The sequence below is a fragment of the Ochotona princeps genome, chromosome 15 (assembly GCF_030435755.1).
Source record: "Ochotona princeps isolate mOchPri1 chromosome 15, mOchPri1.hap1, whole genome shotgun sequence".
Taxonomy (NCBI): Eukaryota; Metazoa; Chordata; class Mammalia; order Lagomorpha; family Ochotonidae; genus Ochotona; species Ochotona princeps.
The window spans coordinates 52,124,450-52,140,828 of NC_080846.1; the positions used below are offsets into that span (position 1 = coordinate 52,124,450).

Here is a 16,379-nt window from a genome sequence, read left to right on the forward strand (position 1 = left end):
TACTTCCCGGATTTCTCAGTGGAAGAGGGTTTCTTGGGGTTCCCCATTTTCTAGGATGGAATCGTGCTGGGCTACAGCTGAGGGGTGTGGGTAAGGAGCACGTAGCATCTGAATTTCCTGGGTCATCCTGGATTAAAACATTATTGCATGGCTAGGGCCAAGTCAAGAGATGGACCTGCCTGGTCTTAACCTCTGTCACACTTACGAGGGCTAAAGAACCTTAGGTGCCATCCAACACAGAAAGATGAAGTCAAGTTGAGGGCAGCTGATAAGGGCAGTTTTGTTAACAGCCAGTTAAGCTTCCTATTTGCAAACAGACAATTATACCAAGTCATTGCCCCTGTCATCTGGAAAACCCAAGCAGTCTCTTTTAGTGACACCTGTTCCACGCAGGGTCCCCTGGGACGGTATGTGAAGTCAGTCCCGAGGAGTGGCACCTGGGAGACTCAGTGTCTCCACTTGCTGCCTTGTTTGGAAAACAATCATGAAAAAGAAACCTCCAGGCATGCCCAGACATTGGCTGGGGAAACTAGGAACCCTTGGTCAAAGGAAGACAGGTGCCCGTGTTTTGTTCTGTTTTCGTCTTCATTTGTGTCCTCCTGAGGATGAACAGGACTGGTTCTAGGGCAAGAATCAATCTAGACAGTCTCAGGGTCCTTGCGTCTCCTCCCTGGTCCATAGTACTGTTCCTGTCCCCAACAGCTCTGCTCTGAGGTCACCGAGGGGGTCGGATGACCATCAACCTGGCCCGGCCCCTGCAGTGACCCCTTCCTGCCTGCCTGTGAGTACTTCTGTAGGCTCTCCCTACCCCATCGCTTTTGGATTCACGGACACAGTTCCGCTTCACTCACAGCCTCTTTCCCACCACTGGTACAGGGCCAGAGGCTGCAGTGTTAGTCACAGAGCCAACAAACTATATGACCCATGAACGACCTTGGGCAGAGATGAAAACACAAGCTCCTCCCCACAAAACAGCCCTGAGACAAAAGGGGGGGACCACTTATCCTCAGCACGGTGGTGGGGTGCAGTTCCTTCTTGCCCCTCTCCCCTAAGTCTGATGGAAAAAAGAGGACGAGTAGAGGGGGAGGTGGCCACTCCTCCTTTTCCTCCACCAACTCACTTTCTGCGTCAAATAGTAAGGGTCAAAGTCCTCCAGGGGCACGGCAACCAGGCCTTGGGGGATGTCCCCGTAGATGAAAGGCAAGCTCTTCCCCGCCTCCAGGTCGCTGTTGGGCTTGGGCTTGCTGTCCTCATCGTCCTCCCGGTGGCTGCCGTCGGCCTTGGGTGGCTTCTTGAGTTTGCTCTCAGCGATGCGCCTCTCGATGTTGGCCAGCGACTCGGGGGTGAAAGGCTTGAAACTGTCAGGGCCTGGTGGTGCGAGCAGCCGCGCTGCCATCTTCTCATCCTGCAGCAGCTTCGTGCGTTAGGCTGCGTCCAGGGCAGGTCAGCTCTGCAGGGAAACAGCAACACAGTCAGCGGGCAGCAATGACTGCTCTCAAAGTGGGCTATGCCGGGGCCTCCTGGCCCGCAGCCCCTGCTCACCACCTGGGCAACACACGGCCGCTCCCATGCCACGGCTATTCTTATTGTTATTATTATTATTATTTTTCTCTTTCCAGAAATTCTGCAGTGGCAATGCACTGGGCAGTACCCACTGCCACCCTGCAGGGGTGTGGCCAGCCAGGGAATTCCCAGTAGACCTGACGTTTGTTTACTTACTGCAAAAGCTACTGGGTACAGCTACCAAAACGAAACAAACGTCAAAACCACATTCCACACTAAACTGGTGAGACCCGTGTAACAGCCCCACAGAGGGTACAGTCTGCACAGCAGTCCAGAGAGGCTCCCATCACTTTCCCTTCCTGGTGTGCCCGCCCCAGGGAACCATTCTCCCCTTTCAAGGGCAGCACAAAGGTAAACTGCCCCCAGTCTCAAATTTCAGTTCCAGAAAACAAGACCCTTGGAAACTTCACAGGTGCAATACATAGATGTAACAGCTCTCTGTCACCTGCTTGGTGATCGTTTCATTTACCAAGTGGCAGAACATCTGACTGCAGGTATCATCCTTGGCGGGTAGGCTCCCACCAAAGTGCCCTCCACTACTGCCTTAGGAGGACTGGCCGAGGACAGCAGAGCCCAGGAACTGGATGCTGGCACCCGTAGCCTGCAGCAGCCTTGTGAGCTACAAGCCACGCCCGACAGAGGTTAGAACTGAGGAGGTAGAACAGAGTCACCAAGCATCATCCCCTCCTAAGTGGGACAACTAAAGTCTCAAGGTCTCTAGGTTTGTGCGGCATGCATGGCACTTGCGTCTACACAGAGTCCCCAAACAAAGCAGTCCTGGTGTCGGAGCTGCCGTGTGCAGGCAGCATCACCAGGAGCCAGGTCAGGTGGGAGGCGGGTGTGTGTGTGTGGGGTGACAGTCCATTTGGTGGCATTGCATTGCCTTTTCTCCTTCAGTCTTGTGAGCACAAGGACAAGCCAGGGAAATTGTGTGTGTGTGTGTGTGTGTGTGTGTGTGTGCATGCGCGCGTACATGCATGCATGCATGCGCTTTTAAAGGTGAAAACTCTTCACCTTCCTACTTGGCCCTTTGGATCCATTTCAAGATAAGTACCCCCAAAACTGGAGGTCCTGCCAGAGAAGGCAGCAGGGTTCACTCTGGGTAATCTGGGTTCCCTCCTTCAAGCCACCTGCTAAGATCCTGCCCCGCCCCCCTCCCACCAGGTGTGCTCAGAGCAGGGAGCGAATGCAGCGTCTTCACTGGGTTTGCCCTACACAGAGCATCACAGGCTTCCATGCACCCATGACACAGGAAACCTCGTAGCCACAAGGCATTGTACAAGTCAAGTCCCTTTACCTCCTCAGCTGTAGACACATACTGGCCTGGGGAACCAACCACCTTGCCCCAGGCCATAGGGCTTGGACCCCCTGACTCTCCCTTACTGTAATAAACATCAGTTACCCATCTGATCAGTGACAAAGCCACAAGGAAATGTCCCCGTTTTACTGTTCTGAGGTTTCTTTTAGGATGTTCTCCCTTTCCTCCTGCCAACCCCAGCAGTGCCTCCCCCCATCAACTCCTTCTCCCTCACAGACATCTGGCAGCAGCTCCAGTCTGGATTCTTTCCCATTGGTGCCCCCACAGCGCTGCGTCACGGTCATGCTCGCAGCCCACACTGACTCCATCCTCCACCCTGAGCACCGTGGGAATGGCACGTGGGCTTGGCACCGTCCTTGCCACTTCGCTGATGAAGAAACGGGCTTAGGACACGGCTGCTGCTTGGCCAAAGTGACCCAGCTGGAACTCCAAACATGCTAAGCACTTATTCTGGTATTAACAGGGTCTGTAGGTGTCACCGAGAACACCTTCCCAGTGGTCCTGCACTTCTTCCGCATCCTTATTTCAGGGAACAGGCTTGTGCCTGCGAACACCGGGGCCACTTCCTGCATCCACACTCAATGGTAGGGCCAGGCTGCTGCCAGCTCTACAGGATGGAGGAAGTCACCCAAGAGGGTGACAGCTTCTCATGATCTCACCGCAGCCTCTGGGTTCTCCATGGGCCATGGCCTCGCTCTCCCATCTCGCTTCCTCCAGCTCTCTCTGGGACAGCCTCCCACCCACTGGCCCCTGCTCCCTGTCACACTGCGACCCTCCCGTTCTGTGACGCTGGCTCTAAGCCCAGCTGTAGTCCCCTTCCCGCCCCAGCTATTCCTTCTAGAAGGGGCTGGCTTCAGATATGTCTGTTACACTCTTTCACAGGCTACCCTCAGAGTTCTCTTCCGAGTCGCGTGGTTACCTTGTGAGCTCTGCTACCACAGTTCAGCATAAAGCCTGTTACACCACTCAGCTCACTTTTAAGCCCGATTCCTACTCCTGGCTTCTGATTTCTGTTATGGACCACAGCCACGTGCCATGAAACCACGGTTATCTGCCCAGTCTTCCTTCCTCCCATTAAATTATTTTTATAACTATTTGAAAGGGAGAGAGAAACAGAGCTCCCATCTTCTGTTCACTCCTCAAATGTCCATAAAAACTATGTTGGGCCAGACCTAAGATAGGAGCCTGATTTATTTATTTGAAAGGCAGAGGGACAGAGACACAGAAAAATGGCTCATCAGCTGTTTCACTGCTGAAATATCCACAGTAGCCAGGGCCATCTAGGCCAGGCCAAAATGAGGAGCAGAGAATTCAGTCTGGGTCACTGAGATAGGTGGCAGGGAGCCAACTACTTGGGCTGCCACTTACTGCCTCCCAGGGTGTGTATCCACAGGAAACCCAAGTTGGGAGTGAGTGGGGACTCAAACCCAGGCAATACGGGATGTAGGCCTCCCAGGAAATCCCCTCTCCCTGCTATGGAGAGCATCTTACCCACCATGCCAAGTGCCTGTTTTCACCCCTTTAAACTTTTGAATGGTGTCTTTTCATAAATAGCTGTTAATTTTGTTAAAATTCAATCTATCAATCTTTTCTGTTTTCTTGAAAAACAAAAACAAAGCCAAAAGCCTTTGCATACCCATGGTTCTGTAGATATTCTGTTTTCTTCTAGACCCTTACTGCTTAATAACCTTCTTTGTTGGCAAACCATGAGGGATTAACTCTTGTGTATGGTGTGGGGAAGAAGCCAAGGCTCACTGGTTCTTACAGGGAAATGCAAGAAACAAAGCGCCAGCAGTCATAAAATGTCTAGTCTCAGTAACCGTAGACTACCCAATATGCTCTCATTGTCATTTTAAGCCTCTCTGAAATGTTTCCTATCTAGGCTTTACACTCATCCATTACACTGAGCTTTAATACCTTCAAAAGGTAGAAATAAACCTTTTAGTCTTAAAGGAAGCTTGGGGACTTCCAACTGCCCTCTCTGTAAACTGAATGAGAGGCTGAGCTCTGCGTCAGTTAGTAGCAGCCTGAGCTGTGACCCAGGCTGTTTAGACTCCAACACAATGCACTTCTGCTGGACAGTGCACCTCGTCCACCCTCAGCTGCTTGTCCCACCAAGTGTCCATGCCCAGGAAGGAATGAGAAGGCTCCAGGAGAGATGGCTCGGGGCCAAAGATGGGGTTCCTTTCTCTTGGCTGTCCAGGAGGCTTAAGATCTTGACCCCATGAAGTTCCAAAATTTCAGACATGGCATGTATTTCAAAGTTGCCATAAGTATTTTATTTGTTGCTCAATTCAGTCTTTACGGTGTCCTATGTATAGGAGGATGGAGCATAAATAGTTAAAATGTCATTGTGGCCATATCTCTCTCAGAGGAATCCAAATTAAGGGATGAAGTGGAAGACAAGAAGAAAACTGGCATTGCAGAGAGGTTATAACAGGCATGAAAAGTAGAGGAGTGGTTAATGGAGCAACTCTGGACAACATACCCAAGCAAACAGGCTGGGAGGGACCTTGGGAACAACAGGTGGTGATGTTACCCCCTTGCCTCAGACTTGAACAGCAAAAGCCAAGCTGGAGCACGGATTCACTTCCTGACATCAGAACCTGCTATAAATGTACAGTAGCCCAGACAGTGTGAGATGAGCATCAAGACGGTGGGCGGGGAGAACAACGGAACAGATTAGAGAACCCACAAATAAGTCTTCACTGATGGTCTCATGATTTCTGCCAGCGGTCCAAGACTGAGGTATTACCTTTAACAAATGGTGCTGGTGAGACTGGCTACACCCAAGCGGAAGAATGCTGTCAGGCCTTTGCCATACACCATCCACAAAACCTGATTCAAAGCCTGAGACCTAGAGGTGAGATCAAGAGCTACAAAACTCTCAGCAGAAGCCACAGCAGGAAAATCTTCATGTCATTGGCTTGGGCAATGACTTCCTGAATATGACAGCAAAACAACCAAGAAGATCAACTTCATCAAAAATGTGCACTTCTGTGCATCAAAGTATACTATCAAGAGAGGAACAAATGATGCACTGAGGGGGAGAGAATATTTGCAAATCATATGAGAGAACGTTACAAGTTCATAGAGGAAAAAGAATTGAAAATAAGTTTATTCTGAAGCAAAGCAAACAACAATAAAAAATTAAAATCCATGAGTGGTGTCCAAAAAGTTCATGGTAACGCTATAGTACCAAAAAGCTGCATGGATTTCAAAAAGTTAGCTTTTCTGAGAGAGAAAGAGAGAGAGAGAGAGAGAGAGAGACTGGCCATTCACCCATTGACACTTTCTCTGTATGCCTGCAACAGTTCCCAGCTGGGAACTCAGCCCAATTATCTGTGATATCACTGCGGCCTCCCAGGGTCTACACCAGCTGGAATCAGAGTCAGGAGCGGAGGAACCACACCCTTAGTCATCCAGTTAAGCTGCTACTGTGATGCCAATGTCCCAAATGAGCACTAAATCAAGTCTCAGCTGCTCTGCTTTTGATCCAGCTCCCTAACGCACCTGGGATGGCTGCAGAAGACGACCCAAGTGAGCCACTGCTACCCATGTGGGGGGGCCCAGTGGAATTCTGAGCTCCTGGCTTCAACCTGGCCCAGTCCTGGCTGTTGTGGCTACTTGGGGGTGGTGTGTGGGGACTGGACCAGTGGATAAACATTCTCTTTCTTCTTTTCTCATTCTCTCTTTGCCACTCTGCCTCACAATTATATAAGAAAAAACTTTATGAAAATCTTTACAAAAAATAAAAAAGGAAAAAAGTAGAGCCAAGTAATTCAACGGCTGAGCCAAATGCTAAACTTATCTTTTAATTCCATTTTCTAGTAACTTTTTAAAAATACTTTTTTTCTGCTAAAGACTGAATTCCCAGATATATACAATTATAGCTCAATAAAAAATAAAAATGCAATTAAAACTGAACAAAACAGAAAATATGTTTTTCCATACACAAAGATACACATATGAAAAGATACTGAACATCACTAATTACTAGGTTAAAGGGAATAAAAATCACCAACTCATACCCATTAGAATGTTTGTTATATCAAAAAAAAAAGTGGAAAGTAACAAGTGTGGGTAAGGATGTTGAGAAATTCAACCTTAATGCAACAGTGTTAGCAATGTAAAATGGCATAGTCACTACAGAAAACAGAATGGCAGCTCCTAAAAAATAATGATTAAAAAATTAAACATATAATTAGCACGAGAGCCAGCAATTTCACTTTTTTTTTTTAAAGATTTATTCATTTTATTACAGCCAGATATACAGAGAGGAGGAGAGACAGAGAAGATCTTCCGTCCAATGATTCACTCCCCAAGTGAGCCACAACAGGCCGATGCACGCCGATCCGAAGGCGGGAACCTGGAACCTCCTCCGGGTCTCCCACGTGGGTGCAGTGTCCCAATGCATTGGGCCGTCCTCAACTGCTTCCCCAGGCCACAGGCAGGGAGCTGGATGGGAAGTGGAGCTGCCGGAATTAGAACCGGCGCTCATATGGGATCCCGGGGCTTTCAAGGCGAGGACTTTAGCCGCTAGGCCAAGGCCGCCGGGCCCAATTTCACCATTATATACATACCTCAGAGAGGGGAAAGCAGGGTTTTGAAAAGGTATGTGTGTACCCACGTTCCTGCAGTGACACGGACCAAAAGGGAAAAGCAACCCAAGTGTCCAGGAGAGCTGATCAATATAACGGCACTTCAAAACGGAAAGACACATTTCTGGTACTAAAAACCCTTTCAAATCCACACATTCGTGAGATGTGGTATACATAAATAACAGGCCTTTCAAATGAAGGAAATTCTGGGAGCTGGCATTGTGGTGTGATGTTGGCATTCTATAAGGGCACTGATTTGTGTCCTGGCTGCTCCACTTTGGATCCACTCCGTGCCAATGTGCCTGGGAAGAGGAGTGGAAGAGTACACAGGTGTTTGCCCCCTGCCACCGGCGTGGAAGACTTGGAGGAAGTACTGGCTCCTGACTTTGGCCTGGCCCAAAGAGGATGATTTCACTCTCTCTGTCTCTGTTTTTCTCTCTCTGTAATTCTTTCAAAGAAGCAAATAAAATCTTTTTTAAAAGCAAGGGAATTCTAACACATGCAACAACATGAGTGAATCCCCAGAAGATTTTAAGTGAAAGAAACCAGACACTAAAGAACACATAGCAAATGATTCCACTTATAAGATCCCACAAGCAGAACAGCATTATAGGGGCTGGGCAAAAATGGTGGGAAGGAATTAGTTTGCGATGGTTGCTCAATACGGGTGTCACTCAATGCCACTACACTGTACGTATCAAGAGGGTCAAGGCAGTAGATTTTATGTTAAGTGTATTTTATCATATTTTGTTACAAAGGAGAGAGAAGAAAGCTATGCCCTCTACTATAGGTGAGGAACTAAACTCTGATGAACAAGGCAGTCCACTCTTGGGGGTAGGACACAAGTGCACAGGTCACATGCAATACAGTACAGCTTATAATTAAGAAAAATAAACTTTTCTGGAAACACACAGGACACGGAACTTAGCTTGCAGAGGTCGTTAGGGAAGACTTTCCTGGAGCAAGTGATGACTCCATGGAAGGTGGGAGATGGGCTGGTAGAGTGGAGATGGCAAGAAGGCAGGAGGGGGCCTGGCGTCATGGTCTAGCAGCTTAAGTCCTCACCTTGCACACACCAGATCCCATATGGGACCTGGTTCTAATCCCGGCAGCTCCACTTCCCATCCAGCTCCCTGCCTATGGCCTGGGAAAGCATTTGAGGATGGCCCAAAGCCTTGGGGCCCTGCACCCGCGTGGGAGACCTGGAGGAGGTTCCTGGCTCCTGGCTTCAGATCAGCGCAGCACTATTCGTTGTGGCCACTTGGGGAGTGAATCATTGGACGGAAGATGTTCCTCTCTGTCTCTCCTCCTCTCTGTATATCTGATTTTGCAATAAAAATAAATAAATCTTAAAAAAAAAAAAAAAGGCAGGAGCGACTTTCCCAAAAGAAGGAAGAGCACTGGGCAACAGAGAGCAAGCCACACGGATGTCAATCACCCAACAGGCGAGCAAGGACAAGCAGAGACCACAGTGGAAAAGAAAAGAAGTCCTGTTACTGCGCCAAGGAGTTAGATTTCATCCTACATGTCACAAAGAGGTACCGGAGGCCATAGGGCATGGCTGGATAAAGCTGCTCAGAGTTTCAGCTGAGCAGGCTGAGCAGGGAGAGGAACACGGGTGTGTGGAAGACCCGGGAGAAGATCGGAGGAGGTGGGCGTGGCTCTTGGGTAGGGAAAGGATGGCCGGTCCGGGCAGCAGCTGGAGGGATGCTGCTTGGAGAAGTCCTGATGACCAGCTGAGGGTGGCAAGGAGGCAGAAGCAAGTCGGGGCAGATGCTCGGATTTCTGCCATGAGCACAGGAATGGACAGGGAGCAGGGAGATTCCGAGGCAGGGACCAGGTCTGGGGCTCACACCTCCACTTGGCCCCGGGGTTGAGTGTGAGTCCCTGTGGTTGCCTCTAAATGAGACAATCCTATATGCGCAGCGGGACAGGTGGCTCTGAAGCTTGGGGAAAGATTTAGCACTGAGAACCCAAAGCAGAGAGGAAGCGTGGTATGGAGCTGGAACTAGCTTGGGGGCTGCGAGCCAGCTCTAGGCCTGAGGAGCAGCTCCGCCCTGGGAGGAGGTGGGCGGCTCTCCTCACAGGAGAAGGGAGAAGCTGGCCAGATGGAGCGTGCGCACTGCCCTGTTCCTCTTGTCTCTCTCTTCCAATGACAGCGAGACGCCAGCCTGCCAATTTCCTACTTTGTCACCTGCGTATTTCGTTTTGGGAGAAAAGAACTATAGCAGCTCTAGAAAAGGAAATAAAGCAAGTTTTTGTCAAACATTCTTTTTAATCATTTTAAACCTGAGAAGTTGCTGTGTTCCACCTCTCCCGATAACCTCAAGAGCTGACTGGCGCTCCCTCCTCCCCAGGTCCTAGGACCCAAGCTCGCCCCGGGAAGGGCAGCGGTGGCGCCAAGAACCACCCACGCAGTCTTCTGCCTTGCTGGCCTTCCCCCAGCTGCAACCACCTCTGACGCCTCACCTCACGCTGACCCGAAGCTGAGCTGCCTGCCTCAGATTCCCGGTGACTCGTCTCCCCTGATTCCTTCTTAGATACTCCTGGCTGACTTGAGTATAGATCCTCCTGCCAGATCCTTGTAAAGTGCTTTGAATATTCAGATATTCTGAGTTAAGCATATTGATTTTTTTTTAAATCTGATTCTTTTTATTGGAAAGGCAGATATACAAAGAGAGAGACAGAAAGATCTTCCATCCACTGGTTCACTCCCCAAATAGCTTCAATGGCCGGAGCTGAGCCGATCTGAAGCCAGGAGCCAGAAGCTTCCTCTGGTTTTCCCACATGGGTGCAGGGTCCCACAGCCTTGGGCCATCCTTAACTGCTTTCCCAGGCCACAAGCAGGGAGCTGGATGGGAAGTGGAGCTGCCGGGACATGAACCAGCACTCATATGGGATCCTGGCGTATGCAAGGCAAGGACTTTAGCCATTAGGCTACCACACTGGATCCAAACATATTGATTCTTGTGTAAGAACTCATCTACTCCTGGGGCTGGCATTGTGCCACAGCACATTAAGCTACCACCTGGGATGGCACCATCGTATGTCAGCACTGAGTCATGTCCTGGCTGCTCCACTTCCCATTCAGCTTTCTCTTTATGCACCTGGGAGAGCAGTGGAAGACAGCCTGAGCGCTTGGGCCCCCTGCTATCCATATGGGACACTCAGATGGAGTTCCAGGCGCTTGGACTCAGCCTGGCCTATCCTGGTTATTGTGGCCATTGGGAAGGGAACTAGTGAATCTAGTAATGTTTTATTGTTTTGTAATGTTTTATTGTTTTGTTTTGTTTTGTTTAAAAGAACGTACCCTATTTAAATGAAGTCAGAACCAAGGTTACAATATTTTTAACTGACTCGCAAAGTTTTTCTCAGCGGGTTCCAATGGGCTCAAAACAAAGACAAGGCTCCTCCTCCTCGCTGGCCAAAAAGCACCCCACACAACCAACGCCACTCTTTCTGTCCCCCAGTCGTGACCTCTTCGTGCCTAGTCTCCCTGGCCCTGCAGACACTGCACACCATCCTCTGCTCCACTACCTTCGTCATCACTTTGTTTTCCTTGAAATCTGACCAGCTTTCCATGTCTCTTCCATTTCCTCCCCAAGATACAAGCACTATACCCCTGTTGAGTCAAGTTAGGATTCTGTCCTGTATTTTAAAACTCGAGAAGTTTCATCTTGGCCTATTCATCAGCTGTTTGTTGTGGCAAAGCACACACAATGCACCACTTCAGCGCTGGTGCTGTGCACACAGTTTGGCGGCATTCACGCTGCAGTGTGACTGTCTACACCATCAGCTCCAGAACTTGCTGTCACCTTGTGCTGAAACCTAAGTCAGGTCTCCCCGGCTCGCAGCCACGCTCACTTACTCACACGTCATCCGTGCCTTGCAGTGTGCTGCTGTGTGGGGCTCAGCGGTTGCCACAGGGACCGTATGGCAAATAAAGCCAGAAACACTTGTTGTTTGACCCTTTCCAGAAAAAGCCTGCCCACCCCATCCTCATCTCTAGTAGCTTCCTGTGCAATTGCCATAGCAACAAGCCAACTAGTCTCACTGCCTCCACTTTGATTTCCTTTCAGTCTACCTGCCCCCTAAGGAGGATTTTCCAAAGGTAGGCACGCAGTTCTGATGGATGAATGTCTTTGGTTAAGGATCTACGAGTGCCATCCCACAGGCCAATGGGAGGATCCCCGGTGTGTCACCTGGGAACACCAGTCCCAGAACAACGGGAGCTCGTCAAGGCTCTGAAAAGTCCTGCACCAGGGAAACCAGCTGAACCCCAGTTATTCCTACAGAAAAAGATCTGTGTTCGCAATCAGTGATTCTCTGCATGCACCTGGAGGTTCACCCTCAACTCCCGATGCCTGCCTTGGTGTGACACTGAGTACCCCCCCAACCTGAGTGATTCCCTGCTCCCATCCCTGTTAAATGGGACGAGAGCAGAGGCCAGCTTATTCCCCACTAGACCCAAGCTTTCCAAAGAAGTGAACTATGTTTAACATGCACGAGAGGTGCGTATCCTCATGGGAGGACGAACTTGGTTTGCCATGGAAGCTTATTCAGGAAGTTTGTATTTTATCAGAAGTATTCAAAGGTGGGCTTCCAGAAACTACCCTAGAACTACTCTGGAACCCAGATGGGAAACATTTTTTTTAATGACTATTTTATTTTCATTACAAAGGCAGATTTACTGATAGAAGGACAGACAGAAAGATTTTCCATTTGCTGGTTCACTTGCCAAATGGCTGCAATGGCTGGAATTGAGCCAATTTAAAGCCAGGAACCAGGAGATTCTTATGGGTTTCCCATGCTGGTGCAGGGATCCAAGGCTTTGGGCCATCCTCCACCGCTTTCCCAGGCCATGAGCAGGGAGCTGGATGAGAAGTGGAGCAGCTGGCACATGGACCGTGCTCATATGGATGCTGGCACACTTGGAGAAGGAGGATTAGCCAGCCAGTTGAGCCAATGCTTCAGCCCCCAAACTCTCACTCTGTTCCCCCTGGAAGCACTCACTGTACATGGTGGGAACAGGAAAAAAAAAAACTTCACTGTATGAAGCAAAATGGCTGAGAGGGAAGAAATAGCTTTAGCTACTTACGTATAAAATCCCTCATTACAACTGAAGCGAAAGATACAGACATATTTGCCATGTCATGTCATTCTTTTCCTTCACAACTGAACACAAGAGCATCAGCTTCAGTCCACTGAACATAGGATTTGGGTCAAAAATTCACAGATTCTGATAAAAAAAAAAAAATCCAATGCTTTTCCATTCTGCCCCAGCTGGATGAAGGCCAAGGAAACTAGTTTAGCAACAAGAAAGTACAGAGCTTAATACATGCGTAGAAAGTGCACAGCAAGTATCAGCTCTCAGTGCTTCTTGTAACACCAATTTAATGCCCCTCCATTTTGCCCAATCTCCTTCTCAGATAATCTTATCAATCCTGCTGAACAAAGATGAAGTTATTGTGGAAACAAATGTAGATGGACAGACAATAGCACTAAATCCTAATGATAAATGTCCATTTTCCTGTTTCTTTTTAAAAAAGAAATTCACACATGGGTGGGAAGGTGGTTGAGGGGTGTGTCAGCTACACTGACACACGTAGCTCATGACGCTCCGCTACACTGCAGGCTACGGGATACACACACTTGCCAGATGCAACTTCTTTCTTTTTAAGATTTATTTGTTTTTAGTAGAAAGGCAGATATATAGAGAGGAGGAGAGATAGAGAAGAAGATCCCCATCCAATGGTTCGCTCTCTAAGCGGCCAAAATGGCCGGAGCTGAGCCAATCTGAAGCCAGGAGCCTCTTCAGGGTCTCCCATGTGGGTACAGGGTCCCAAGGCTTTGGGCCACAGGCCACAGGCAGGCAGCTGGATGGGAAGTGGGGCTGCTGAGATTAGGACTGGCGCCCATATGGGATCCCGGTGCGTGCAAGGTGAGGACTTCAGCCTCTAGGCTATGGAGTCGGGCCTGCACCTCCCTTTCAACTCCATAAAACTATACTTCAGAGTGCATAAAACTATACTTGGTAGCTGGCCTGAACTCTCCGAGACTAGTAAAATTGATTTCTCTAAGATGACTGAGGTTTCAAACACTGGGTTAAGCTGTCGATTGGGACATCTACATCCCATATTGGAGTGCTGGCTCTAGTTCTGACTGCCCTGCTTCACATCCACCTTCCTGCTAATGCACCTGGGAGGCAGCGATGACAGCTCCCCTGGGAAACCTGGGCTCCTGATGCACACTTGGAGACACGGACGCAGTTCCCAGCTCCTGCCTGACCTAGCCCCAGCTACTGGGTACATCTATCTGTGCAGTAAACCAACAGATGGAAGCTCTCTCTCCCTCCTTCCTTTCCTCCTCTTCTCTCCCTCTCTCTGTCACTCTGTCTTTCAAATGCATAAATAAATCTCTTTTAAAGAAAAAAAAAAACCTACAGAGGCTTAATCAGGAAGAATGACACACTGATTCTAAACCTGTCATCACGGAGTTATGAGTTGAATAAAGGAATGGGGGCACAGAGTGGCTACACCTCAGCTTCCGGTGCCCTTTGGCTGACCCTGACAGAATGACCAAGAGCTCATTCACTCAGCAAGGGCCTCCAGACAGCCAATCACACGCCAGGCAGAGGAAAGCTGGGAATGCAGACAATCACGCCAGGTCCCACACTCCTACGTCACGACCCGCCAGTCCTGTTGTAAAGCCTGTCTTGGCCTTGGATGGGTGGGAAGCTGGACTGAAATATTCAAAGCTTTGTTTGTGCTCAGCTGGCGGAAGTGTTTTGCAAATTCAGTGTCAGTTTAGGATTATAGACCAGAAGCCTTTCTTCGTTTTGTTTTGTTTTTAAATTTTATTTTTTTTTCTTATGATATAGTTTCTTAGGCTCAGGGATTTCCCTGACCCATTTACCCTCTCCCCCACGGCTTCCCCTCATATTATTACAGTAACACAGTCCTTCAGCAACAGTCACAAGTCCATCATTCTGCTATGTCTGATATGGGGTAAGCAGGGACGGGGCCTGAGACCCACCTGGCTTCTCCCAGGCAGCTTTGAAGTCAGCTCAGGGTTAGGCTGGCTCAGGGCCACAGCCCACAGGAGTGAAGACAGCAGCCCTAGAATTTCATAGGCAACCAGGACAAAGGTGTGGAGCCTCGGGTGGACAGGCCAATGCCTGTGACCGTGGCAGAGAGTGGCTGCTACAGACCCTCTCAACGTGAAGATGATGCAGCTCCTTCCTCAAGGTGCTCAACTTGGTCTTTCTTCCCCACAACTAACCTGGCAGGCCCCAGAGCTTTGTTCCACAAGTGAGAAAAGAAAGCGGTACTCGAGGAACACACACACACACACTCCCAAGGTCCCAGAGGACGCAGCTTCTTGCCAAAGCTCACAGCTCGCCCTGTCTCCTCGGTGTCCCCCACAATGAGCATGACCACATACTTCCTACTGGGCAGGGAAGCTCTAGAAGCAGGACAGGGATTGCATGACCACAGGAGGGCTGGTGACATCTACTGCTTGGACTACACAGCCAAGACCAACGAGCCGGACCCTAGGCTGGACTTAAGTCAACAAAGCCACGGGAAGCTCCAGCCTGGAAGTGTGTGTGGCAGGGTGCGGCCAAGAGGCTCTGTGCTTCGTGTGCTGAATCAGCTGCTGATGGAGCTGTGTTTACACATGGTTGTCAGGGGGCATCTTCCTGGTCCAATCCAAACGTCTCACACTCACTTTCCTGGGGTTACCCTGTGGGGTTGAGTCTCCTCACACCCAGGGAGCTGTGGGCTTCCCGGATGAGATGACAACAAGGCCTGAGGTTCAGCTTCACCCACAGGGTGATGAAGTCATCTGCTGTGAGGAGCAGACAGCAGTGTGTTTGTCCAGAGCTCAGCAACGTGCTACCCAAATGCCAGTCTAGAGCACATGGTGAATGGGCTGTGGACTGCTGGGGAGCCATGGCAGCAAACAGCCCTGTGCAGTCAGCCAGGCCTAAAACCGGGGCAGAAAGATCTGCCCCAAAGAAGATTCTGGGCTCTGAGCTTGCAAGCATCCTGGGAGGCCGAGGTGACAGAGTGACAGACTCTGCAAATAGTTGCTGAGGCTACAGATTAATGTGACTTCATATTGACAGAGCGCTCTAACATTTACAGAGCGTTTTCCTATTCTTTACCTCATCTCATCCTCATTTGCAAGTTTAAAAAAGCAAATACCGCTAGGTCCAACCTCAATCGGAGGAGGTACCGCAGGTTCAAGAGGTTAACTGACTTGCTTGTGTCAAACAGCAAGTGACAGAGGGAAAGAATATTAAATGCCCCCCCACATTCTCCAAGGGAGAATTCACTTTCTGCTGTGACTATGCCATTTCTGCCCAGTTCCAAATAGAATGGATGGGTGGAAAGAGGAAGTGGAACACTCTTGCTACGATAATAATGATAATGATTGATGATGAAGAGGGCAGAAAAGAAAAAAAAAAGAGCCCAAGAATGCAGGAGAGCACACCCAGAAGATGACTGGCAGTTCTGGGGACAGAAAGGAGAAAGAAGAGAAGATGAGGTTGTTGTTAAATGATATGGTTCAAAGTACTTTTTAGGAAGTCTGCAAGCACAATATCCAACACAGCAAGAATCCTCCAGTAAAGAACTGCATAATTCATGACCTCTTTTGGAACTGAATTTGAGAGCGAGAGCAAGAGCGAGAGAGAAGCACTTCTGTGTTTGCTGCTCTTTTGTTCTAACAATGCTTTAAGACAAAAGCGGGGTAGCTTACAAAGTTCTAGTTACATCTGAGTGACATCAGCAGGTGGCTGGGGATGGCGCTAGCATCCACATTTCTGTTTCTACCCCTGTGCTTTCCTCCAATAACACACAGTGGACATCGTGTGGGACAAACTCCGGTTCTTT

General features: G+C 49.3%; 1 protein-coding gene across 1 annotated transcript in view; it reads right to left on the reverse strand.

Annotated features, from left to right (window-relative positions):
- Positions 1-16,379, reverse strand: part of SCN8A (sodium voltage-gated channel alpha subunit 8) — a 192,335-nt gene that overhangs the window by 109,765 nt on the left and 66,191 nt on the right. Inside the window, exon 2 of the mRNA XM_058673528.1 lies at positions 1,121-1,450. Within this exon, the coding sequence (XP_058529511.1) occupies positions 1,121-1,396 (276 nt within the window). The 5' untranslated portion in view covers positions 1,397-1,450. The remainder of the gene's footprint in view (positions 1-1,120; positions 1,451-16,379) is intronic.